Consider the following 27,348-nt stretch of genomic DNA (forward strand, 5'->3'; position numbering starts at 1 on the left):
AGCACTCAGTGAGGACTGTAAGAGTAATGGAGCATTGTGTACTCATAATATTTATCTTTCCAGCTTCCAAGAGATAGCTAGAAGCTGATACGAAGGGAGAATAGACACAAGGGGGGAAACTTGTCAAATGAAAAGGACAAAGTACAACATTTATTGGCATATGCAAGTTATACTGGCACTTTGATATAATCATCTTCTCTAAAAGCTGTTGTTTTGCTGGGAAACAGAATTTTAAGTCTACTTGGTGTGTCTTGGACTGAATGTGTAGTGGAGTGTCTCCAGGACCTCAAAAGACTTTGTTTGAAATGAACAGTGCTTGTGTTCTGTGCATTTTTAAGTGGTTACTCTGATACCAAGGGGTTTGGAAGGATCTTGGACTTGCAACAGTGGCTTTCTGCATTTTTTTTTTTTTAATTTTTTATTTTTAAATTGACTCATGGCCAGTTTCTGTTCCCACTATTAAAAATTCCCAAGAACTCCACTGACTTGTATATAGTTATTCTAGATTCTTACTATTGTATATGACAACAGAACTGTTCTTTTGCATATGTTTGCCTTGCCAGCTATGAATACTAATTCAATCTGGAAATACTTGAGATTGCTTTGGCATTTTTGTGCAGCTTAGAAAAATTATAATCTTTCCCCCCTGCAAAGAGTAGATGCCTAGTGGCTGCACGTGTACCTATATGTGAAGTTTCTTCACCAGCTTGGCATGTCTGACAATTCAGATCTTATCAGCAGCATCCCATACACTACAGCTTATGAAACCTCAAGAAATAACAGCTTTTCTTTTACCCTCAATACTTTTTGTGTTTAAGTAAGATAACAATGTTAATGGACTAATACTGCCAGAACATTAATCTTGTTGGAGTTGCAGTGACACTGATTTACTACCTTTGGCTTTGTATCCCTGGTAATCAATTGTTTGTGAATTTATGTGCAGCTTTTGTTCATTAACAATACAAAACAAAGTAGTACAGGGGAGGCGGAATGGGAAGGGTACAAGAATGCTGGCTTTTCTTATCTCTTCCCTTTTAATCAATAGCAGTAGCTGTTTTGACCTATTAGTTCTGAAACCACAGAAACATACTGCTTTAAAACAAGCTGTGCTAAACGATGCATAGCTACAAACTCCACTTTTTACATGGCAATATTCTCCGTGTTTAATTATTACAGTTGTTGCTGTGGTTTAAAATAGTCAGAAGGGCCTAAATGTTTTGCTGTTAACTTCTGTTATTAGGATGGTCCTATGTGTAACAGAATGTAGTTTTCCCAGTTCTTAGTTTCTCAGTAGTATTTAAAAACTGCAGTTGACTGGTGTGCAGGCTTTGTAGCTGGTAAATGGCTGGTTAGGTTTTTCTCCTAATCATAGGGCCTGACATCATGAGAGACAGAGTGCTTTGCCAGGGGGAGAGTGCTACTCTGATGCGGAGCCCCTACTTGTACTTGTCTTTTTTGGGCTGCTCTCTGGCCTGATTCAGTGATTTTTTTTGCAGTATACTGCCTGGATTCTCCGCAGGCCTACAGCCGGAGCACTGACTGACTCCTGGCCTGACCTTCCTCTCTGCCAGAGAGCCCTCAGTTGTCAGCATGTGGCTGTCTTCTGCTCTGAGTGAAGTTTCCTCCAGCCATAACCTGAGCTTTTCTATTATTGTGCTGTTTTAGCCCTTTTCTTTCAAAGACTCTAAAGGCAAGAGCCTTGCTCCAAAGCTTTATATAACCATGTTTTATTTACACAGTCTGTGTGTGTTTGTCATTATTAAGTAGAGTTATTTAGTTCCCTCTACCTGCAGTGAGACTTGCTTTTGGACACTTCCTGACAAAGGACTCCAAGGGAGGTGATGTCTGTTTCTACAGCACATAAATCAGAATATTTTTGATTACTCCATTGTGCCACATCAGTAGAGCCTGAGGTGTTCCTTGGCCTATAGGTCTCAACTCAATGCACTGATGTTGTAAGGGTTGCATTTTTGCCAGTCTGTTAGCCACTGAAAGCACAGTAGTAGCACTGCCAGCCTGCACCTCGCTCCTGCTCGCTGCCTATGTTCAATACTTGAATTATAAAATGTGGAGGGTTTTTGTGTTTTACGTGCTTCCCCCTTTCTTGTTCTTTCTCCCAAGCTTCCAAAAGATTTTCTTTTCTGCTCTTCAGCACAGTCTTACAGCTGCCATCTCTGGTGCTGAGAAGGCATGAACAGGGCCATAGAAGCCAAACATCTGTTTAATAAACTTGACTGTAGGACTTCTGCACTCTTTCTAACAGTGGGAGGGTATAGCTCAGGATTGAAATAAACTCCTTACCTCCCTTCTAGTTCAGAGCTTACAAGCTGAAAACAGGAAGTTATTGGTACCCTCAAGTCTATACTTTTTACAGAATATTTGTTAGTCTGAGGTGACAATGGCCATGCCTGGGATTGCAGCAAACATTTACAGCTATTTCAGCACATGAAGAGAGAAGCCCCATGCCACATTCTAGTCCTTCTTGCAGCGTGAAAAAATAATCTTGGTGTACAGCACACTTTAACGTATATGTCAAAACTTCAGTTTATCCAGGACTGATCCCGAGAGAGGCAGTGCACTGTAAACAGCTGAGTATGCTTAGATTTCCAAATGTGCAGCATTTTTCAGAATCAGGAGCTGAAAAAGTATGCACAGAGATCAACTGGCTGCTGTCTCCTTTACTAAACTGGTAGAATAGCTCCTTGATTTTCTATCTCCTAGCTGCTTTATCAAATGTGAACTGACATCTATTGCCTCCACACTGTGTCGTTTTTCAGTGCACCAGAGCACTTAAGATGTTCTCAGTGTGTATCTTACATGTAACTTTATGCTGTGGAATACAGCTCGTGTGTTGGCTGAATGTACAAAATGATCTGCCTACAATATTCTCTTGTTCACGTTAAAATGTGTAAATAAATCAAGCTTTACAGTATTGGACCATAAGGATAACTGCTTAATTTTTCATAAGCAATGTTGCATGTCTATTTAATTCTATTTGTCTTCTAGGTGAGACCTTTGGAAATGAAACTTAATAAAAGATTGTGGCAAAACCTATAGAATTCTGGCCTGCTCCATACTCTTGGTATAGCTTTAATTGGCCGTAAATGTCTTGAGAGAAGTTAAGACAGAATTTAGTTTACTACCGTAAGTACTATATGCATTCAAAGAACTGTCTTTTTTAACAGGATACTTGTAAATGAAATGCAGATTGCTACAACTTATGTTTGGGGCTGCAGCATTACCAATGCTCACCATTTTACCTGAGTCTCCAATTATTTGGCGTCAGCTTTAGGAATCATTAGTTTACTTTCAAATCTTAGCTTTACAGGGCTTTAAAAAAAATATCTTAGCATTCGTTATTTCGGAGAAGAGCTTGAAAATGTGATCCAAATATAGCCTAAAGGAGTGGGGGACACACACAAGATGAGCCAAATCACGAAACCAAAAGCATTATATTATTGGTGGCCTGACTCATGATTTTGCATGCCTGCCAACTCAATACTGAAATTGAGACAACAGCATGCTTCTCTGAGACAGCGAAGACCTCTAATACTAGTTGGGAACGCTACGCTGTAGGAGATGCCATCCTTCAGATACAGGATATCGTGTCTTTGATTGCAGGAGTAGTCAGCTTAAGGGCATTTCCTAACAATGCCATTAAGAGATACAGACGGTCATAAATTTAGAATACTGGCAATGTAGCTTAATCGAATGCTTGCCAACCTAATTAACACTCACCATATGGGTTTTAGTCCAGGGGGATAAGCAGAAGATAACCCTCAGGATACTCTTAATTAAATGTATCTCTTGGGGTCCCAAACCACAAATGGAAAAAAAACCAAGAGCAGCCTTATCCACTTTGGTGTTAAAGCTGCACTTCATAGCAAGTCCCTGGACACAAGTATTAAAACACAGGCTAGCACTTTCTTGAATGCTTGCAGAAGCAGCATACCTAAGCCCCAGAGTTTCTGATAAATGTGCTAATACTTTGTTAACATATATCACTTAAGGGGTAGTGTGTTATATGAGACAACGCGCTAATATAAAGAGGTGGCAATCAAGCCAGATAGCAGAAGCATTACAAAAATGCATGCTACAAAAGAGGTGTTACTAGAAAAGACAGAGTATTAAAAATGCCCCTGAAATGGACACAAATGTTGGGAGCTTGTGGTATTAAAGCAAAATATATTGCTGACTAGGGAGGAGGAACATGGTATTCGATTAATAAAGCATGTGACTGTAGCAAGGAAAGGCTAAAGTAATTGAGACTAACCAATTACCACCTAAATTTGCACTGCATCTAAATTGCAGAATCCCTTATCTAGACAGGTAAGACTGATCTTACGTTTCTAAAAGTGAATTCTGCTATGCCCTGTTTTCTTACGAGGGAAAGGTCTGCACTGTGGACAAATTACATCCCTGGTAAAGAAGACTAGTTTAGCCTTACTTTCTGCCTTTTTTCTGTACCTGAACTTTAGAAGAAAGCACTTAAACCACAGAAATTTCAGTATTTATGTCAAAAATCCTAACTGTCTTTAGGCTTTTCAAGTGAGAACAAGGCAAAATATTTGTGTTAGTGAAATTCAATAGTTCTGCGTGCTTTGTGTGGAAAACCAAGTACAACCAAAAAAAGGATGTTGGTTTATGCTTTCTTTAGATGTAGATGTACACAAGCATTCATTTATCATACAGTTCAGATGACCACTGTCTCAAATCATCTCATTGCTGGATTAAGCTATGATTTACTCCGAGAGACGAGGGACATAAACTGTCACTGTTCCCATCTGGCAACTGCCCAAGCGTGTCTGCCAGCTGAGGCTAACCGCAAAGTAAAACCGATTAACTTTGGCCGCCATCTAGGAGCGTACGTGGGTCTTTCACAGCAGCAATCTGCCCAACACAAAGCACCACAGCACAGGTGCTGTGCTCCGAGAGTCAGTCCCGTGTCCTCTTCTCCAGCTTCAGCCTTCAAGGTCACCCACGCGTCCTGGTGGGGCACCCCAAGGTGCTCCTCTGTCAGGTCTCGAACAGCATTTCAAGGCTGTTAATTAAAAACATGGAAGAGACCTCTCTCCTGCCAGCAACTCAGCCACCGACTGCTTCTCCAGAGGCAGTTCCTAGAGCAATTTGCAGCTTTTGAATCAATTCTCATCTCTCTGAGCTCGGTCATTCCCACAGAGAACCCTGGAAAGCTTTTCCTCCAGGCCAAGCAGACGGTGGAAGCCCATCGCCTCAAGGATCGATACGCGTAAAACCACCGTTCTTTTCCCCAAAACGCTTCGTGCCTTTTGCCTTGGAGACCCCACGGGGGCCGGAACACGCCTAAAACCCGCCACAAAAACCCCGGAGCACAGGGGGAGGCGGGGGGGGGCTCCCACACAGCCCCTCACACCCCGACGACTGAGGAGATGGCCGCCCCCCCCCAACCGCCCGCCCCCCCTCCGTGAGGGGCTGGCGCATGCGCAGAGTCGCCCCCCACCTCCATCCGGGTCACCGACCCCCCCCTCCCCAGCTCCCTGAGGCGATGCGGAGGCGAGGGGGCGCGCACGCAGGCGCGTTCCCGCCGCTCCCCTCCCGCAGCCGCTCACTCCCGCACGGTGACCGGCGGCGAGTGCGCGCTCCCGCCGCCGCCCCCCCCCCCCCGCCCCCCCCCCTTCCTCCTCTCTGCGCGGCGCCCCTTCTCCGCCGCTGCTGAGGGGATCCCCGCCGAGGAAGACGGGTGAGCGTCCCCCGCCTTCTCCCAGCGCCCCGCCGCCGGCCATCTGTTGCTCCTCCGTCCCCTCGGCCGTCCCTTCCCTGAGGTAGTCCCGTCCTGAGGTGAGGTGGCCCGGTCCGGCGACGGTTCGCTGAGCAGCGCCGAGCACCGCCCGGGCGGGTCGGTGAGGGCGAGGTTGAGGCCTGGCCGAGCCCCACCGTCCCGCCGTGCCGCTGCCGCCTGCGCCCTCCGCGGCGGCGGGGAAGTTGTTTTCTCTTTTACCCGTTGCTCCTTAGGGCAGATAGAGAGGGGTTGGGTTGGTTGTGTTTTTTTTTTTTAAAAAGAATAATCCCAGGGAGGTCTTCTTCTGCCTCCCCCCTCGCGTTTATCACTTGCCGTATTAACTCTGAACTTGGGTGTTGATCCCCCAGCCCGGTGACTTGCCCGGGGCTGCTCCCCTGGGTAGACCCGTCCTCTGCGGGTTTGCAGGATTGAGCCCGAGTTTATCGATAAACTCCTCCGAGCAGATCTGGCTGTTGATGTAGAAATTGCCATGGCGTTTTTAGTCCTTGTGAGTATTCAGGGCTTTCGCGAAGGATGTAATAATGTAAATGAGCTGCTTGTATTTCAGCAGTGCCTGAAGAGCGGGTCCAGACGATGCAAAGGTGAAAACACCAGTGCTGTCTGCACCGATGCTCTGATGAAGAACTAAAGCTCTCAATGGCAGAAGCTGCATTTCCACAGTTTGCTTAAATTTCGGAAGATCTTAAGCTTTGTATGAAGTTGAAGAGTTTGCTTTTGTTTCCGAGGTACCTGTCACCTGATATTTAAACGATAAGCAGGTATTAATTCTCAGAAGAACAAAGGACTTAGTAAAAGGTCTTATCCAAGTGGCTTTAGTTCTTGGGATCCCTTTGGTCCTGCTGTGTAAGGCCATTTAATCTAAAATCTAAGAGGGAGCGAGTGATCAAATAGCTTGCTAACGAGTATTGTCAGTTGTCTGCACAATGAATTTGCTTATAATTTTGAATTGTTTATTGCGGTAAGAATTAGCTGATTGTAGTAAATAACTAGCATTTCTATATTTTCATGTATATCAGACTGTCTTACAAATAGGTACTTCTTGACATTCAAGGGAGGTAAGTGAAGTCATTCCCTTTTTGCATAGGGAAAACTGAAGCAGAGCAGCTTGGCTGTTGCACTGATACACATCGGTGTACCTATCGAGCATGAAGTATTTCTTCTGATTTTGTTGCTTTCTGATAATTGCACAATAAAACAATTCTACCTAGTCTGTTAAAATATCACTTCTCACAGTACTGTTTCCAACAGTACTTCTTAATTAACATTCATACATCAGTCTTTACTGTCTCATCCTTATTTCGGGGAAGCTCTTACATATTCTTGTGTTGCTCGGTAGCCATGGTGTTTTGATACTAATTTAGGTGAAATCAGGAAAAACAAGTAATCTGTGAAAAACCTAAAATGAATCATGTAGGTTTATGATTAAAAAAAAATTAGAATGGTGATGCATTCTTAATTTTTAAAAAACAGATTATAATTGAAGTAGCTTTTATAGTTCAGTGCTCTCTACAGAAGCTTTTCTGATTTCATTTTTGTACTAGCAAGAAATGCTGTACTGTAAATTATACAGAACTGTTGATCTTGTTCCTGAAATGTTTCCTTAACTTTGACTAAGATTGCTTCTATTAAATCACTTCCCCTGCAGACTGTTTGCAGGAATTCAAGGGAATAACTGCATTGTCTTCTGCAGCTTAATAGTGTACAAGGTTCTACTCTTTTTCTCTAAAGGAACATGATGATTTCTGGTAATTCAATTTCTGTTACTAGTTGAGAAAGAAAATGTAATCTACTTCATGGCAACGGGGGTGTTTAAACTGCCCCAGCTCTCCAGTATTGTTTGCACACATCATTTGAGACCCCCTGCCTTTTTACAGAGCAGAAAATAGCTTCCAGTAAAACCTTTTGTTGCTGTATTTAAATGTTACAACATAACGAATTCAAATATAATGAAACTTGAAACCAGTGAGGCTGTTTGCTGCGTGCAGAGCTGGATATAGTATGCCTAGACAGGTTTGTGTGTTTTCCATCAGGATTCTTAAACTTCTTTACAAACCTGAAGAGCATCTCTTCTGTCCAATAATCCATGCCTATGCAGAATTTTCTGTGTTTGATAATACCACAAATTGCTGTTGAGCAAAAAGCAGTATTTTCTTAATATCAAGGGTATTTACGCTGTGAAAGGTGTACAGGGAAGATCTTTTGTGGTAAACAGAAGACAGACCGACAGTGCAGGATCACCTAGGCTGTCATCTCAGCTCTTGTCTCTGAGCTCTCCTGTCTTGGTAGTTTGTTTTAATCTGTGTGCATTTTGAAGGTGGGAATACACAGGTAGAGAATGGTAGTTGTTGATTGCCTGTTTCACGTAGAACTGGATAACATGAATCAGGACACAGAAGACTAGAAATGTAGGAACTGCAAGTTTAATTTCCTTAACGTTAAGATGCTAGCTAGGTGGTTTCGCTTATGTCTGTTGACCGGTTCATGCATGGTGAAAATCATAGTGACCTTGCAGCCTCACTTTATCTCTGTCTACTTCGTAGGTTACTTGAATCATTTATAAATTAAGTCGTAAAAGAAGCTACATGTTGTGGCTTTTTTGTTGGCTTTTTTCCCCTTTCTTTTTTTCTTCCTATCCTCTCTTACAGTGTGTGCGGTATTCTGTGATACCTGAGCTCCTGGCATTTGTTTGCAAACATTTCAGTTGTTTGTTATTGATCCGTCTCCAATTCCTGAGTTGATTTGGCAAAGACCGTTCCTTAATTGTATTGTTTACCTGGCTACCATTCTTGCCTTTCACTGCTCTGACTTTTGTACGTTGTCACCTTTTCATTTACGAAATTGCCCTATTCTGTTATACCAAACAGACATGGAAATAGCATGGATGTCTTTTTTCAAAATACAGAATAACAGTTTTCAGAGTTTTAGAACCTTCTTATGCTGGAACTTTGAACTTAATCTTAATTCTATTAATTACTTTAACCAAATTTGGCAAAAGAAAGAAAAACTGGGATTATTTTTTTTTCCACAGTGCATTGATATGTCTTTAAGTTGGTGTTTTAGAAAGTGTCTTGTATTGCTCTTTTTAACACTACAGTTTTATTTTATTTTCAAGCAGACATTTGCATACTTGTCTCATTGGTGCATAAAAGATTGTTTCTATTCAAGGAGCCCATACAAAGTCTCATTGTACAGAATATTAGCCAGAAATACAGGGTTCAGACATCTTATTTGTATAAATAAAAACCCCGATCTGCCTTCATTTTGTCCATCTCTTTGCTCATTTCTTTCTGAATTGCTGTTCCTCTGTGCTAACATACCAAATGGAGGAACATGTCTGTGGTCACTGTGGTGTTTGGTGTTAGTAATCTACAGATTGCAGCTCCTTAAATGACATAGTAGATGATAACAACTTTAAAGGAGGAGTAATGGATTCAGTTGATAATCTATGGATTAAATTCTCTCTCATTTTAATTGTGATGTCTGATTCCACAGTACTAACAGAATGAAGAGAGGAATACTACCACAGGCTCAGTGTAAGTCACAGTAATTGTGCACTCCATTAATCTTATTTTCTTGATGCGTTTGCCTCCCTCCAGTCTGCTGCTTTCACTTCATTTTGTAGCTTATGAGGCTCAGACAGCCTGAACTTTTTGAAGCTCTTCAGAGCGTGGCCAACTTGACCAAGTTTTGTGTTGATCTGTTACCTCACTTCCTGTCTTATTCGCCATTAAGTCTTTGAATTTACATGCCAGCATTTCCAAACTCTCCTCTTTCTGTGCCAGTTGTGCTCTCTTGCCTTGTTTGCAAGTCTCCTCATTCTTTGATTTTTCAGAAAACCAGGGTTTTGGAGCAGTCGCGTGTAGGTTAGGCATTTCCTATTGTGATCCCGTACTCTTCTCTGACAGGAGTGCTTGGGGAGGTAGAACCAAAACTAAGATAATGCTAGCATGTTGCTCTCAATTCTGTCCGCATGTAGCTTGGCTTGACTGTAGGTGTCTGTGTCCTGTTGCATGTTGAATTGATTAGCCCAGAACTCTCTTTGAGTCTGTGCTGCCAAGCCAGATGGTGGCTTTTGTTTTTACTGTGTTGGCGTATTTTCTTTTTCTCTTTCCTTTTTGCATGAATCAGCAAGCACAAAAAAAATGAGGTTTCCACCAGCTACATGTTTTCTTGCATTTACATCCTTCTTGCTGTGATGCTGAGGAACATGTCCTGTGAAAATTTTGAAACTTGCTGTGCTGGGAAAATTTAGCCAGGTCTATGCATGACTTTGTAATGGTTCGACTAAAGGTGTGACTGTGAACTGCTGCAGTTAGGTGTGCATGTGCACACATTGCTTCAGACAGCTTTTATGTGTCTGCGGTGAGGTTACATTGATTTAACTCATTTAAGTTAGCATCACACCTTGTGTGTGTGTGTGTGTGTCTAAGCAGTTTGTAAATACTTTAAATGGGTACTAAATCTTTTTTTCTCATTTTCACATGCTATTTCTCCTGAAGTACAAAGTGTTGAGAGTGTTTGGGTGGTGTTAATTAGAAAACTTGTCTTAAACCTTTTCCCATCAGTGAGCGTGGATTTATTGTGGATTTTTTAATGCATTTTTTAATGCATATTGATTTCAGTTGATGGCATTTCTCAGTGACTGCTTCAAAAGAATAAACTAGTTAAGCAAATGTTCAAATGAGATCATTGCCAATGAAGCATAATATATTTACTTACCTTTGTAACGTTGTCACAAATTAACACCCCCTCCAAATCTACATGTAGTGCAGTTACATGTTTACTGTTATTTACATTAGAATATACAGTAGTGTGATAACCTTCTCATGATTTTTACAGCAATAGGTGGCAAAAGGTATGCTTCATTAAAATCTTTTTTATTGTGTAAAAACCAGTTTACATAAAATCTCTTGCTTGTTAGCATTTTTTTTTTTCTTCCTTGATGTGTTTACTCAAGGCTATAGATACTCTCTTACCTATGGGAAAGGCATGCTCCAGTGCTTAGGGGAAGGAAATCTCCTTACGTTAGGAGATCTTAGATTTTGTTCCCGTATCTGCCACTGGCTTGGAGAGGCTTTGGACAGATGATTTAATTTTGCTCTATACATGTGTTCCCATTGATGAAATAAAGATAATTCTTCAAATATCAGAAGACTACTCTGATTGCTTGGGAAGTGCTTTTAAGTTATTTAATAAAAAACTGCTATTAACTGAAAAGTGTGTCATGGAGAAAAGCTTCTAGAACAATATTGTAGTTCTTGATTTCTGCCAGAGTAAAGGGAGGAGAAATTTCATTTACTTGACTGAGTGACTTTATCTTCCTTTTCATAGATTGAACAGCGGAGTCCTTATCTCATTTACAGAAATGGGGTACAGTGCTTCTGTTTTGTGGATGAGAGAACAAGTTTCATGTTGATTTCTATTCTTTTTTGTCAAATTGTTTGCCTTAAAGAACAGTCAAAGCAAAGAAGATGTGGTATCTTCATATTCTCTTTTGGTTTTGTTTTTTGGAATGGCAGACCCCTATTAGAAACTGGAACGTAAAGAAAAGTTGCTTGGGTGAACGATGCTCAGAGATACTATGAAGTCCTGGAGTGACAGCCAGTCAGACCTCTACAGCAGTGACCAAGAAGAGGAAGAACAGATGATTTTTGGAGAAAATGAAGATGATTTGGAAGAGATGATGGATTTAAGTGACTTGCCTACCTCACTCTTTGCTTGCAGTGTTCATGAAGCGGTGTTTGAGGTACAGGAAGAAAAGGTAAGGTGGAGAGAGGTATATTTGGGGCATAGTATTGTAAGTATAGATACAGCTATTGAACAGTTTTGTCTGAATTTTCAGTGTGTTACTGCGTATTATAATTGGAGGGAAAAAACCAACCCAAAGTATTTATCTGGTGAGCTCAGATCAGAATGAGTACAGTAACCAAAGAGCAGATAATACTACACTTTTCTGTCATTTGACATTGTTAATAGGTACAGAGTGCTTCTCCCATGAAAAGCTCTTCCGATTTTTTTTCTTTTTTCTCTTTATCCAATGTACCACGTCCAAGGGCAGATTTAAATAAAATCTGAAAGCAGATTTAAATGTTTTATTTCAAGGCAAGGATTCTGTTAAAAGAGCATTATAAATTTGCAGGATGTATGTTCTGACTTGAACACCTTGAAAGTGGCTTATAAAGACCTTAAAATAATCTAAATCTTCTCTGGCCTGCTAACATTTATATTCAGTCAAATCTGTACTTTCCCTTTGCTTCCAAGAGCATCAGGGAAAATTATGTACATTACATGAGTGAGGGAAGATAGGAGGGGCTTATATGAAAGTTTTGATCTGCGTCTTCTTCAGTTTCAGTTTACAAAAGTACTGATGAAGCCTACAGTTTTGCTGAAAGTTTTCAACATCTGAGGGAAAGGTGTGGTGTCAGATAGGAAATGCTGCTCTCTGCCTCAGAGGTGCTAAATTGTGTACTTATATTTAAGTCAATCTTTCAAATATTTGCTGTGAGCTGAATTCCTAAGCCAGTGCTCCTAACAAATGGACATAGTACATTCAAAATAAAAGGAACAGTGATCGGTTGAGAACATGCACATGGTGTCACATAAACAGTTTGTAAAGCAGCTTACAGATCCCCTTTTGGGTAGGGAGGAGGATATTACATAATGAGAGCTGCTGTTCTTATAGTTTGTTGTAATTGTATTCCTATGGGTACGGAAGACAGATGCCAGAAAAGGCTGTTGAGTCTTTGGTGGCTTATTTTCAGATGCAATGCTTTATTTTTTCTTTCCTGTGTTTTATAGAGAGAATGAGATACAGTGCACTAGCCATTATTTACATGCCTGGTGTCAAATGCTTTTCTTCAAAGAGTGTGAGTTTTTGCTAGCCTATGTATGTCAGTAGAAAGGTTAATTTCTAGCCTTGTATATTAATGCTGTTTTTACTGGAAGACAAAATGGGCAGTGCATAAGAGTATGTAAATCATATGTCATCTAATTAAAAAAAAAAGCAAGATGACATCTCCTTTTCTAGATACATTTTTAACTCACCGATGACTAATTTAAATTGTTACTGCTTCTACTAGATCAGCTTCTAGTTCAAAAGACTTGTAAGTGGGCAGCAGTCCATTTGTTTCGGTGGTTACTGCCCTTGGAAGAAGGTAGTAAAGCATTAGTTAATCAATGGAACATTAAATAATGCACTGGACTAATTTAACTCTCATGCTACAGAAATAGCAGTGCCCCATAATTCATTGTGTGTCCAGTATAGAAAGTGTGTACTGGAAATGTTGCCTTGCTAAATTGTTTTGCACGTGTCTACATGGGATCTGTCATTTTAATGCACATTTGCCTTTTTCCATGAAAGTATTCCCACAGTATGACTGTGCATACAAGGTGTATCAAGGGAGATGTGCTAGCTTTTTCTCTAATGATACTGGGATAATTAGGTGCCACATTAAACCACTTGTAAATTTAACCACAAATTTAAACGTTTTCACTTCAAATGTAGTTTTTAAAGTGTACTGATTGTACTATCAGCAAGCTAATCTAAGCTGATTGTCATAGCCAAGACATTAGTTTAGAATAGGTCAGAATTATACATTATATCTATAAATCAAACGCTTACTATGCAGACTTCTTCCTAGTGCTTGAAAGAGTACAGGTGCTTTGACATATTATACGGCTTTTATCTGTTCTATGAAATTCAGCTTAGTCAGCCCCTGGACACACGTTTCAATGGCTTGATTTACTTCTACCTACATCTTGTTTTAAAGGCTGAATGCACAGCAAACAGTTCATGAAACAAATGGAAATTGTGCTGTCTGTGCACAAACAGAAAGCAATTTGAAAATTTGTGGTGGTTTTAGGGTTTATTTTTTTAGGGGGTGGGGTGTTTTTTTTGGTGGCACTTACAGTTTTGCTACCCAATGTTCTCTTAGTTCATTTGCTAACACTAGGAAAGTTCACGGCACTTGAGAGCAGACTATCAAAATCAGTCTTCCTCTTCCCTGATTTTGTAGTAGTCACATCTGTAAAAAAATAGATTGCCCGGATCTGTATGTAGGCATAAATATTTTATGCTACGCATTTTCATTTGTGAAACTTCACATAAGTAAGTGATGATTAATATTCTGGTGAGGAGAAAAGGCTAAAAAGACACTATTGATTTGAAATCTATATATGTTTAATTCTTATGAAGCATTTTGCTCAGGTTCTGATTTTGCCCTAGTTCTTTCATCCATTTGTTTGACATTTTCTAGCTATATTTCTGGTTTTACTGTTGATTTATTAAAACAACATTTAAACATTAACAGGTCATGTTCAATTGACTGTTGTTGAATTTAGTGCCATCAGTTTCCACTTTTGTTTAAGTGTTGTAGGTTAAATACATGGTATGTTTACAGAAAAACTGTGAGATGTCTAAGTTGGCATACATTTTTTAATAATTTTTTCTTGTACATAGCATCTAAAAGTGTTTTTTCAAGTTTAGTTCAAACAGCAGAAGTTGCAAGATTCAGAGTAAAAGTATTTATTGTTTCTTCCTCAAATACTCACCTTTTTGAGGGTAACATCATGATTGGAACACTGTCTTCATCATTTTCAGTTGCAGGTTTGATCCACTAGATTGCAGTTTTGTGTTTGTCAAGTACAAAATTTGGCCAGTGTGCAGAAGGAACAGGTTTTCTGATTTAATAAAGACCTTGACGTTGTACAGATTGCAGAGAATTGTGCAGTAAAATCATATTTTTGTTAAAACTAACACGGGCATCATCTGAAGAATTTCTTCAGCCCTATTTAAAATGAAAGCACCTCATCCTGTAATTATTTTTAGAGGAATGAAGGCATCAACAGGATTTTTGTAAAGAGATTGGTGTCTATTGGAATCAAGCAAATTAACTATTGTCATTGGGAAGAGTTCTTAATGAAAAAATATTACTTTTTCTCTTATTTGCTTATGTAGATCTCTGAATAACTGAGTCTTATCAGAACATAATAAATAAATTGAAAAGAGATTGCTTGCATACTTCTCATCTGTTAGTTTTAATCTGACTTTTTACAGTGAAGGAAATTTTTTTTTTTCCTAGTGTATTTAAGCTAAGGAAAAAAAAAAGAAATATCTGCAAATTAGCTCTCTTGTAGATCACAGAACTAGTAAATTAAAACAGATTGAGTTTCACAACAATGCAGTTATTATTTATTAAATAACTTGATGATAAGATTCCATAGTCAATAAACCATGATTTTTTTCAATTTTTTATTTTTGTGAACAAGTGTTGTTTAGTAATAATAGATTTTTGTCTCTTCCAAAGTAGTCTTATTAATTCATCCTGAGAATTTTGACATTTTCCTTAAGCATTCAGTACTTTAGTTTATCTAATATAAAAATTAATTGATTTGCATAGTACTTCTGGAGACGCTTGGGTGAAAGTCGTGTGCAAGTACCAGTATTTTTGTTGACATCGGCACCTTTGAGTAACTGTCGCTAGGTGGCAGTTTGTGTATTAAGAGTTTGAGAGGCTCGTTCACATCAATGCGCTCTTGGAATTCCGATTTAAATAGTGAGACAAAGCAGTGCCACACTGAATGCAGATTTGCAAGTGGGGGTAACTGAGGGAAGTATGGAGTGTGCAGGTTTAGGAGATTAAGTAAATGAATGAGATTTGGGAAAGGAAAGTGAAAGGAAGATGTGTTTTCATTGAGTGAAAATGTTCATTTTGTGTTTGGAGAATCTTTGTACTTCATCTCCAGGAAAGATTTGAAGCACTTTTCACAGTCTACGATAATCAAGTTACATTCCAGTTGTTTAAAAGCTTTAGAAGAGTAAGAATAAACTTCAGTAATCCAGAGGCAGCAGCAAGAGCACGGATAGAACTGCATGAAACTGACTTCAATGGCAAAAAGCTGAAGCTGTACTTTGCACAGGTATTATGGAACACTAAGATGTTGTACGTGTGTCCCTGTTTCTTCTTTATTCCACGTTTGCCCATGAGTTTCATTTGTGATAAATATCTGAAGTTACCTTCAACCTCATTCCTCTACGCTGAGATGTATTACTTTTCACTCATTGAGAAATTCATGCTTCAGAGTACAGTTTTGCTTTTCAGCTTGAGCTTACAGCATTGTAATTGGTATGGAACAGTTGCTGCGTGGTGACACAAACCATCTTCCCCCATACATAAACAGAAATGTGCTGAAAGAAAATATGTGGATCCAAAGGTCTCCTTATAATAGGTGCTTTACAGACATATTCTTCTTGTTGGATTAGCAGCTTGTATGTGTCATATACAGCTACATTGTCAACGCTTATATAGGCCAATTTCTTAACTGCAGCATTTCTCCGAGGTGTCGTACCAAGAGCACTGACAAAAGCTGTACTACTTTTATTTTTAAAGTTAGGCTAAATTAAGCATTGCTAACACACAGCATGGACATGCATTATTGGGGAAGGAGAGTAAATAAAAAGAGAATTAATATTTGTCATCTTATTCTGTATCTCCTGGCTTTTATCTGCAGGTGCAGGTATCCAGTGAAATAGGTGACAAGTCCTACCTCCTTCCTCCACAACCTGTTAAACAGTTCCTGATATCACCACCTGCATCTCCACCAGTTGGATGGAAACAGAGTGAAGATGCAACTCCCCTGATAAACTATGACTTGCTTTGTGCTGTCTCCAAGTTGGGACCAGGTAGGAATATTTACCTGCTTTTGTTGTGTTACTTAACTTCAAAAATAGTTAACGAGGGAATTTATCTACTTACCTTTCTTTCTGTGTAAAGAAACAGAGTCTCTCTTATGTGATGTTTCTTACTTGAATAAAATAATCCATCACTTTTTTTACTTAATCTGTTAATTGAAAGTATAGCACAGAACTGGACTGTGTGGTACTAGCTCCCTCACATCCATTTATTGAATTTTGTTATAGTGTCAACATTAAGTAACAAACAAGAGGAATGAGAAGTTCAGTGGCTGGCAGATGGACAGCTCCAGTTATTAAGGATGCTAATATGTACTTTTTGTGTTTAATCGTCAAACTTCTTTATGAGCCTTCCTAGGAAACATGCTGTTTGCTTTCTGTGAAAAGCAGGGAATCAGGAGGCTTAATGTTTTCAAATGCTTTTGTAGCTTTTCATTTACAAATGTCATGTAAATGTACAGCATAAATGGTGCCACTTAAAAATTGGTATGCTGCTGTTAAAGGATTTTCAGTCAGGGGTTTCTCTAGGTTTGCTTTATTAGCAGTGCAGAGTTGGGCCACCACCGCAGTGAATGGCAAACTTCGAAAAATTTCTCAGTCTTATATACCTTTTACCACCCATTATCCCAGTCCAAAATCTTTGTAATTTTCCAGTTGATCTCCGTTCCTATGTCGTTATCATTCATCAATTTATCTCGTTAATTCTTGTGTCCCGGTTCTTCTGAAGTTAGTGGTCGTACGCAAAAGGTCTTGGGTCACCACAATCACTTATCTTCTTACACATCAAAGATCACCTTTGAATTTCTGAAAATCACTGAGGCTATTTCATTAATTTATTTTGTTCTAAAGTTAATAACTTACTCCCATGTCTCAGGTCTAAAATGTATGATTATATTCTTCTTCTGTTGATTCAGCTTGACTGGGTTTTTAGCCAGCCATGGTGGGGGCTACACATAGGACAAATAAGCAGCTTACACATATTGTTTTCTAAGCACCTGCATTCTATTAATCACATCTAGAGCAATCTCTAATCATTAGTTATATGTCTGATATGAATAGTCTTAGAAACAATGAGGCTTAAGGCCTAGTTCCCTTTACAATTCCCTCCTTTTATTTTTTATCGCACTCCTGCGATCCTATTGATAACTCCACATTTCTCTTTCTATCTTCTGTATTAGCCTAGAGGTACAACTTACACAGCATTGGAACAAAACAATCACACATACTACTGTGATTATAACAACAAAGACTGTTACAATTAGTTATTTCACCTAAGTAGTCAGATTGGGAAACCAAGATGTTAACCAAGAGAATGTGTCAGAAAATCGCCAGGATGTGTCACCTCTTTGAATTTGTTGCATTGTGGCACTAACCTCCCAAATTTTCTGGACATCTCTTATTAATTCTCCCGATCGATCAGTATACATACAGCAACTGGTATTTAGGACAGTACAAACTCCACCTTGTGAAGCCAGAATCATGTCTAAAGCCATTCAGTTTTGGATAGTCATTTTTTAAAGTTCAGTTACCTCTTTCTGGACAGTGAAAAGTCCGTGAGCAGCTGAATTTGCTAATTTCTCCAGAGACATTTAAGACTGCTTTTTCCAATTCACTTACTCCTAAAGCTGGAATTAACCACCTAACAAATGAATGGAATCCTGTTGGTCTTTCAGTCAAAGGATCTGGAGTTCCTTGGGTTTGAATTAGAAAGGTTCTATGCCATATTGCACTTGAGACAGCTTTTGGGTGAATTTCCAAATCTGTAGACATTACTCCTAGGGTACAAATACCTCCCCAATCTGGAGGCAAAGCTTTATAAGCTTTGCTCACACATAACCAAAAAATGCCTAAGTCCTCAGGTGCTCGCCAGCTTAAACGCAATCCTGAGTTGATAGAAGTTGTGTTTTGACATTGAGTCCAATTTCCTACAAATGATTGATTTTTGCATAAATGTTGATTATCAACACTTGGGGGATAACATCTTTGTACACAGTGGACTTGTGAATAATCTCCTGAATTTGATAGTCTTATTTCCCAAATTTGTTCTTCATAAGATTCAGAAAAAATAGTATTAAACCAGTAGTTTTTCTAATTTGCACTTTTAGGAATCGGTATTCCTACTAAGTGAAATCCTTGATTCACTGTCTTTGGTAGAGCAACACAAATCCAACATTCACTTAAATTTAGATTATTTCGTCAATGACACATGCATATTGTTGGTCCAGGCAGTTTCTACTCGGTTAACATCCCTAGGTTTCCATACAAATTGTTTTAACACATTCAGAGATGACATGTTATGATATGAATGAGGATAATCCATGTGACGGTGCCAAAAATTCCACTCAAGATTAGGTCTCGATTTGATTATTACAATCCTAAATTTGAAAGTAAAACAATTGCTTGACAGATAGAATCGATGACAGCACCAGTCTCCCTTACCATAAATTCTCCACATTTGATGGTCAAAGCACCATATTGCAGTTTCCCATGTTGGTTCTTGAAGGTGAATATGATACACAGAATAAGTTCTCGGAATGCCGTATCCCCACCACTGTTTAGAAAAGCCATGACTGTTCGACCAAGTACCCCACGGATCGTCAAATCTACTTCTAACGTTGGCACAGAATTCGAGAGAATTAAGAAGTGGATAAATAGGATCTCTCTGTCTGGTCTTCGGATAACTAGCCAAAAAAAATGACCTGTCCAGGCTTTGCGCATAGGTGTGTAATTTGGCCCGAAAGTTGAGAAGAACAATCACTGTATGTATTAACAGTTCTATTGGTACGGGCATCTTGATAGCGCAATGCAAATTTTGTCCACAAGGTGTCACTCCAGGGTAGAATACAAACAAGTACAAAAAGGACTAATACTTTACAATTGTCTATTATTCTTCAGATTCTTTGCGGGCATGTGAATGATGGATCCAAGTTTCTTTCCCAGATACCTTGATGGCATAAAAAGAAGTTAGTAGAACAGTATAAGGTCCTTCCCATTTTGGTTCAAATCTGGTTTTTCTTTTGAAATTCTTTATATAAACTTTGTCCCCTGGCTGTGTATCATGAACTTGGATTTCAGGGCTTATTTCCTGATACCAATAGGCATGGTTACGCATTTGGAAAAAAGAATTTTGCAGATACAAAAGGTATTGTGTTACCTGTTCATGTCCATCCAAGAGGCTAGTCTTTGCTGGCACGTATGTACCTGGAACAGCAAGTATTCTCCCAAAAAGGATCTCAGCCAGAGAAACTCCAATTGGTTGCCTTGGACTATTCCTAATATCCCACAAAACCAAATTTAAGGCCTCAGGCCATTTCAAACCAGTCTGTTTACGAACCTTTACTAACTTCTTCAATGTCATATTCATTCATTCTACTTGACCAGATGATTCAGGATGATCTGGAGTATGAAATTTATTAAAAACCCCTAAAGAATTATAAATCTGTATCAGGATAGCAGCTGTGAATTGACTCCCTCGATCTGAATCAATTACTTCAGGAACCCCATACCTTGGAATGATTTCTTTCAATAAGGCTTTTACTACTGCCTTAGAATCATTTTTCCTAGTCAGGAAAGCTTCCACCCATTCTGATAGTTGATCAACAATCACTAACATGTAAGAGTACCCCATTGGTTTTGGCATGTCTGCATAATCAATTTGGAGTTTTTTGAAAAGGAAAGGTGGCTGGAGGTCTTTTCCCACCGGGAGGTTTTATTCGCACCGAAGCATATTGTCTGCAAAGCTTACACCCTTCACAAATTCTTTTTGCTGCTGCATCTGCATAAATTCCCGGGGCTGCCCAGAGTCTCTGGATTCGGAGCACTAGGCTTTCCGGTCCCCCATGGGTCCTCTCATGATGCCACCACATTATCAGTAATAAATACCTTTTTGGAAGGAGAGGTTTGTTATTCAGAATCCACTGCCCTTCTCGCCGGTGGGCTCCCAGCCGAGTCTATTATTGTCTTTCTTCTTCAGAGAGGTCTTTATGTAGTTTATTCATGTCTGGGAGCTCAAATGTTATTTCATATTGTAACAGAGACATAACGGATACGACCTGTCGTGCTGCTGCTCTACCGGCTTGGTCAGCTAGAGAATTTCCCTTTGCGATCATGTCTTGTTTCTGTGTATGTGCCTTTATAGCTCACAGATATTTCAGAGGGCAATTGGATTGCCTCTAAGAGGTCTTTGATCTGTTGTCCATGGGCAACAGTTGTTCCCGCTGAAGTCAGAAAAACCCTTTCTTTCCATAAAGTCCCCGTAGCATGACATACACCAAAGGCATATTTAGAGTCTGTATAAATGTTAAATCTTACTCCAATCGCATATTTAGCAGCTTCAGTTAGAGTAACTATTTCTGCTCCTTGTGCACCTAAAGGTGCAGGCAAAGATCTGGCCAACAGTACCTGTGTTTCTGTGTTGACTGCGAAACCGGTATATCTTCAACCTTTTTCATAGTAAGATGAGCCATCCGTGAAGAGGTTTAAATCAGGGTTATCTAAAGGTTGATCTCTCAGGTCATCTCACGGCTTGCTGGTTTCACTTATGAGATAAACACAATTGTGGTTATCTTTTCCTCCATCAAAGGGTAAAGGCACTAAAGTCGCAGGGTTTAAAGTATTGCACCTTTCCAGTTTCAAATTATCAGTCAATAAAAGAATTATTTCACATCTGTGTGCCCATTGTGGAGACAAAGCTTTCTCCACATATTGCTTTAACAAAATTTCTATCTCATGGGGTACACAAACAGTTAGTGGATGACCTAAAACAATTGTTCTGGTTTTCTCAACCATTTCAGCTGCAGCTGCTATTGCTCTGATAAAAAAAGGAGTTCCTTTAGTCACTGGATCCAATTAGCTGTATCACTGAATCCCGGGATCCAAGGACGGCAAAATCTTACCTGTCCTAAAAATCCTCTCAACTGGTTTTATGTCACTGGTCTAGGTATTTCTTGAATTGCTTGAACTCTTTCAGGGTCTACTTCTCACCTTCCGGGCTTTAATATAAATCCCACATATTTTACTTGCTGTTTGCAAAAATGCAATTTAGATGGAGATGCACAGTGTCCCTTTTTAACAAGTTGGATACTGAATATCTGTGTATCTCGAATACAGTCATTCTCAGTTTTACTTGCCAATAATAAATCATCAACATATTGCACCAAGATAGATTTATTTGGAAAAAACTATATCTTGTAAATCATTCTTCAAAATCTGAGAAGAAATTGTCGGTGAGCTGGTAAAATCTTGTGGCAGCCTGGTCCAAGTAAGTTGTTTCCCTTGCCAAGTAAAGGCAAAAATTGGCTGGCTTTCTTCAGCAATTGGAATATTAAAGAAAGCTCCGGTAAGGTTAAGCACTGTAAAATACTGTGTCCAGACTGGAATCTGGGTTAAAATCAAACTAGGATCTGGCACCACAGAGTGTGGAGCAATTACATGCTTATTCACTGCTAGTAAATCTTGAACACGTCTATATTCAGGATCTTCATCATTATCTGTCCTATGTCTACTCACTGGCAAAATTGGGGTATTATAGGGACTACGGCATTCTTTCAAAATCCCCTTTTCTAAAAAACGCACAATTTGTTTTCCAATGCTAGGAATGGCTTCATTTATAATTGGATATTGCTGAATTGAGGGAGAATTCCCTCCTTTGTTTTTATCACAACTGGTTCAGCAGATTTTAATAATACTACTTCATCTCCTGATGTACTCCAAAGTTCTCTGGGAACTCCAGCTAATTCGGGTGGTATTTTTAAATCACTGTGGTTTTGTTCTTTAAGTTGGATTACTTCAGAACCCATTACAATTAATCGGATCCCTGTAGGCACCAAAGAGATAAATGTGCCAAATTCCTGCAAGAGGTCTTGTCCCAGAAGGGAAAAAGGAGAGTCTGGAGAAATTACAAATCTTTCCCAGACTGATTTTTCATTCAAAATTACTGGTAGAGGAGTAGACAAATATTTTATCTCTTCCCCGCCCCCCCCCCCCGCCGTATTGTCACAGCTTCATTTGACATCTGGGGGATTTCAAAATTTAACAAAGACAACGTTGCTCCCGTATCTACTAGGAAAGTTACAAGAATACTGTTTACCTTTGCAGAAATCTGACCGCGCTCATCTACCTTGATTCCAACAGGTTCCATTGCTCTTTTAGTTTCCAGAGAAGAGGAGTACCGTTCTTTACTGCAAATGAGGTCGTGGGGGTCAGGCAGGTGGAAGTCTTCCTCAGGTTGCAACAGGTCTCAGTGGACACTGTCTTTGCATATGTCCTAAATTTCTACAATAAAAACACTCTAAAGAATTAGCATGTTGGGAAGCAGGGGGAGCTCTGTTTTGCCCCCCTCTTCCCCTAAATCTCCCCCGAGAAAATCCCTGACCTCTTATTCGTGGGTTAAAATTCTGAGTAATTGCTGCAGCTAACAGCCTAATTTCCTCTCTCCTTCTCTTTCCGCTCTCGCTTTCTTTTGATTTTTAATTTCTCTTCTTCCTGTTTTTCTCTTTCTTCAGCTCTTCCATCAAAAACAAAGGCAGCAATCTTAGAATTTTAGCTAATGTCTCACCCTGCCAACATGGCATATGTTTCTTAAAATATTTACTTATGTCTGGAGCAGATTGATGTACAAAAACTCTGATAGCTAAAGGCTCCTGGAAATTGTCACGGGTCATGCCCCCATATTTCAATAAAGTTGCCTTCAATCGTCCCCAGTAATCACTCGGATGTTCATCAGGTCTCTGCCTACATTCTAAAACCTTTGTCCAATTAGTTACTCTCTCACCAGCTTGGCGAACTGCTTCTATTAATTGTTGAATGGCAGCTTGGTGAGCACTAGTTTCTTCTGTGGTTGCGAGATTCCATTCTGGATCTTGTTCAGGCCATGGGTTTAACCCCTGACCTTTCTGAGCAATTTCTCTATCCTTTTGAAAAATCTTTTCTCTTTCCTCTGCCTGAAATAATTCTCGCAGCAGAGTCCTCATATGATTCCAACTAGGGGTATAATCAGTGACAATTCCTGATAACAGTTGAGCACATTTTTCAGCGTCATCACGCAGCTGAGGCATCTTTGACTGCCAAGCTACTAAATCACCTTGTTTCCAAGGTTTATGCCTCATTACTGCAGTTACTGCAGGAACTTCAGCAGGTGCACCCGGTCCTGCTCTTGGGTTTGGGATGTAGTCCAAACGCTTTGGGTGCATGTCAGCACCCTTTGAGAAAAGCTCAGTTTCCTCAGCCTCAGGGGCCGAGGGAAGTAAACTTTTCCTCATTTTCAACAGGGGAGTTTTCCTCCTTTGTTGTGCCCAGTTATACCAAATATACCAATAATCAATATCTTGACTTCCAGAGTCTTCCAAAATCATTCTCAAAAACTTCTACTTATGGGGTTTAAATGTTCCCTTAGGAGGCCACTCATCCATTGGCCCTCCTCCTCTATTTCTCGTCAGGAGTGGCCATTCCTCTTGGCACAATATTATCAATTTCCTTTTTTGCAATACCTGTGCCAAGGGTATCTTTTTCCAATTTTCTAAAACCTCAGCAAGGGGCGTCCCTCTTTCAACGCTGGGTGCTGACCCCATCTTTCTTAGTATTTTTTTTGCAAGTTTGAACACAAGAGTTTCCCAGGATGATTTTATCTGGAATTACCCATGCCCAAGTCTCTTAGGTGAACTCACCTGATTATTTCTGCTGGCAATTGAGCGTTGGTAACGGGTTTGTCCAGAGAAATATCCAGTTGCTCTCTTTCTCTCTTGTGTCCTAGAGTCCAATCTGGGGTGCCAATTCTGTTAAAGGATCTTCAGTCATGGTTTCTCTAGGTTTGCTTTATTAGCAGTGCAGAGTTGGGCCACCACCACAGTGAATGGCAAACTTCGAAAAATTTCTCAGTCTTATATACCTTTTACCACCCATTATCCCAGTCCAAAGTCTTTGTAATTTTCCAGTTGATCTCCGTTCCTATGTCGTTATCATTCATCAATTTATCTCGTTAATTCTTGTGTCTCGGTTCTTCTGAAGTTAGTGGTCGTAGGCAAAAGGTCTTGGGTCACCACAATCACTTATCTTCTTACACATCAAAGATCACCTTTGAATTTCTGAAAATCACTGAGGCTATTCCATTAATTTATTTTGTTCTAAAGTTAATAACTTACTCCCATGTCTCAGGTCTAAGATGTATGATTATATTCTTCTTCTGTTGATTCAGCTTGACTGGGTTTTTAGCCAGCCATGGTGGGGGCTACACATAGGACAAATAAGCAGCTTACGCATATTGTTTTCTAAGCACCTGCATTCTATTAATCACATCTAAAGCAATCTCTAATCATTAGTTATATGTCTGATATGAATAGTCTTAGAAACTAGTCTTAGGAACTAGGCTTAAGGCCTAGTTCCCTTTACAGCTGCTTGCAGTGTTTCATGATAGTTTTTTACATCGCTCTGTACCTTTAAATATGAATTAAAAGATTGATTTTATTCAAAGTACAGTGTAACAGATACAGGGACTATTTTAAAACATTTAACAGGTCTGGTGAAGCGTGGAAGTTGAGCAAATTAGAGATGAGATGGGAATAAATCAATATTTGGTTGTGTTACTGCAGATAGTAAGGAGTTTTTGAGATAAAGTGACTTAATGCTTTTCCTTGGGGGTGTTCTTAGCATGATTTTTGTTTGCTGCTCTTCAGGGGAAAAGTATGAGCTTCATGCAGGAACAGAATCAACTCCTAGTGTAGTCGTCCATGTCTGTGAAAGTGAGACAGAAGAGGAAGATGAAATAAAAAATCCCAAACAGAAGATCATGCAGACAAGGCGTCCAGAACCACCTGCAACAATCCTCAATGAATCTAAAGCATTTGATTGTACACTGGAGGTAGGGGGTACTATGCACTGTTAAATTGTGTGGTGCTCAAGATAGTATCAAGAATCAGACACTTAACTGAGTACATGTGTTGATGTCTGTACTGCTGCTATATGTTATGTATAGCGACAACAGATTTTACTTGTAGTTGTCTCTCATGTTCAAGATTTTGGATGCCAATGCTCTGAAAAGCACTTTAATTTTAGGGACTAGTCCCCCAAGTGTAGCAAATCCACCTGACTTGAAATAGTGAAAAATAGGAAGTCTGGTTGTGGTGTTTTTGGTTGGTTTTTGGTTGTTTTGGTTTTTTTAAGATGTTGCCCTTTTCTTTATATTGTGCAGTGTGATGTACCAAGTGCTGAAATAATATCTTACTGTCATGATTGGATTCAAGAAAGTTCATTGTATAGCAATTAAAAGCTGATCTGTACTGGTACAACAGCTTCCAGTTAATATAGTGTTAAATGCAAGTGAAACGTACTCTTTTTATGCTAAAATTCCTTCCCAGCTAGTAATCTCCTGGGGTGAAGATTAATCTTTGCTTTTCTCAGAAATGCCAAGTATGTATTTTTAATTTGACATGAGGCACAAATACACGTACGGAACTAAATTCAAGTAGTTTTGCTAACTACACAGAGAAGAATACAGGAGGAAGAACCACAGACCACGGAGAAGACAGACTCCAAGTCTGTCACCAACGCTGCTGCTGCTACTATCTGTGATGGTACACTGACAGGTACAATGGTTTGCACTGATGTCTAATTAGGAGTGAATTACAATCTGTAGAGTGAAATACGGATTCAGCTATTGAATGTGCTGTCTCTGATCCTCTTTGAAAATGTGGTAACATTTGTTCCTCTGCAGTCGTAGAGATGGCCTCCATTTACAAATAAATTTAGTGACTGTTACGTTATGACTAAGTTATGTTAGGAGATAAAGCATCTAGGGTTAATTTTTAACTTGTGCTCCTAAACTTCTCCAGTCTGTTTCATATTTTTTTAAGACAATCAGTTGCCTGGCTTAGCCAGTTTTTATGCAGTCTCAGCCCTTGTTTGCTGTTTTTCATTCAGACTTTTTCTGTGTGGCATCCTGTCTGTCTGATAGAGCATCTGCTACTTTCGAGACCAGGATGCCTCTTTTAAAATAGAGATTTTTAATTTTGTGATTTTGTGTTAAGTGTGTTTTAGTAAGAGGAAAATAGGCCTCGGTATAGTGACACATGCTCCTATGCTTTTATGCTATTTTATAACCAACCTTTTTTAGTCTAGACAGATTCTTCTTTTTTCTATTTAAAAGAATAAAATTATTTGTGAACAAACCAGGCCACTGATGTTCATACATAGAAATCATTCAGAAATTGGCCTTTTTCAAATTCATTTTTGTGTGTTTCAATTCTCCATGATGTGCTTATTGAATTTTCAAAAGTGTTTTCACTTGATTGAAGGCAGAGAGAAAAAGTAATGGTCATGAATTTGCATGGGCATGGTAGTTTTCAACTCCATATTGTGCCAGCTCGTGATCCCTTCCTGCCACCAGCTTCAAGTTGCAAAATGGGATCCTGCAGGCAGGTCCTTGTTCCAGAGGCAGGAATAGTGTATATTAAAAAGGTAGAAAGATGGGGTTTGTTCATCTTGCCTCCACAGGCATGATATTTCTGTATCTCTTCAGGTATTAAAATCACTCAAAGTCTTGACTTCTCTGTCTCACTGTTCCACGTTATTTAAATAAAAAAAAAAAAAAAACCCACAAAAAAAAACCCTTGTGTTGTCCATCAGGCTTGTGTATTTTTAAAATTCCAGAAGTCCATTTTGGATTTTCTGTGGTGTTTATATTTTGTTAATTGTTTAATTTCTACCCCATTGTAGAAGTTGCTGTGAGTAGGAATAAGTGGAAAACCTTCAGAAACAGTTTTATAAGGCAAATGAAGCAAGTAATTTTGTCAATGTATCTTGTGTAAAATGTATAACAATTTGCATTCCAACATCTTCCATTGTGTAAAGACACTTAAAATAAAAACAATGCAGTGCCATTCACATG

The 27,348-nt window shown here is 39.3% G+C and overlaps 2 protein-coding genes across 5 annotated transcripts in view; both read left to right on the plus strand.

Annotated features, from left to right (window-relative positions):
• NIPAL3 (NIPA like domain containing 3) overlaps window positions 1–11,382 on the plus strand; it is a 24,727-nt gene extending 13,345 nt beyond the window's left edge. For 3 of the 4 annotated variants that reach the window (XM_075047435.1, XM_075047434.1, XM_075047437.1), the window contains exon 13: window positions 1,497–3,048. In XM_075047435.1, coding sequence (XP_074903536.1) covers window positions 1,497–1,539 — 43 coding nt within the window. In that variant the 3' untranslated portion in view covers window positions 1,540–3,048. Of the gene's footprint in view, window positions 1–1,496; window positions 3,049–11,298 lie in introns of those variants that run through there. The other variant, XM_075047436.1, reaches the window with a different exon arrangement.
• RCAN3 (RCAN family member 3) lies at window positions 11,322–27,344 on the plus strand. The gene is made up of 4 exons (XM_075047438.1): window positions 11,322–11,540; window positions 15,524–15,697; window positions 16,289–16,460; window positions 25,139–27,344. Exons 1-4 carry the CDS (start codon window positions 11,346–11,348, stop codon window positions 25,345–25,347), a joined length of 750 nt encoding a protein of 249 aa, XP_074903539.1. The 5' UTR covers window positions 11,322–11,345; the 3' UTR covers window positions 25,348–27,344.
• The last annotated feature ends 4 nt before the right edge of the window (window positions 27,345–27,348 follow it).

Source organism: Buteo buteo, chromosome 16, assembly GCF_964188355.1.
Source record: "Buteo buteo chromosome 16, bButBut1.hap1.1, whole genome shotgun sequence".
NCBI classification, from domain to species: Eukaryota; Metazoa; Chordata; class Aves; order Accipitriformes; family Accipitridae; genus Buteo; species Buteo buteo.

Bases quoted from the DNA above. Each gene is read 5' to 3' on its own strand.
- RCAN3 (XM_075047438.1), top strand. From the start codon at position 11,346: ATGCTCAGAGATACTATGAAGTCCTGGAGTGACAGCCAGTCAGACCTC. The intron at 11,541-15,523 runs GTAAGGTGGAGA...CTTCATCTCCAG, and splicing joins TTGAGGTACAGGAAGAAAAG to GAAAGATTTGAAGCACTTTT. The intron at 15,698-16,288 runs GTATTATGGAAC...TTTTATCTGCAG, and splicing joins TGAAGCTGTACTTTGCACAG to GTGCAGGTATCCAGTGAAAT.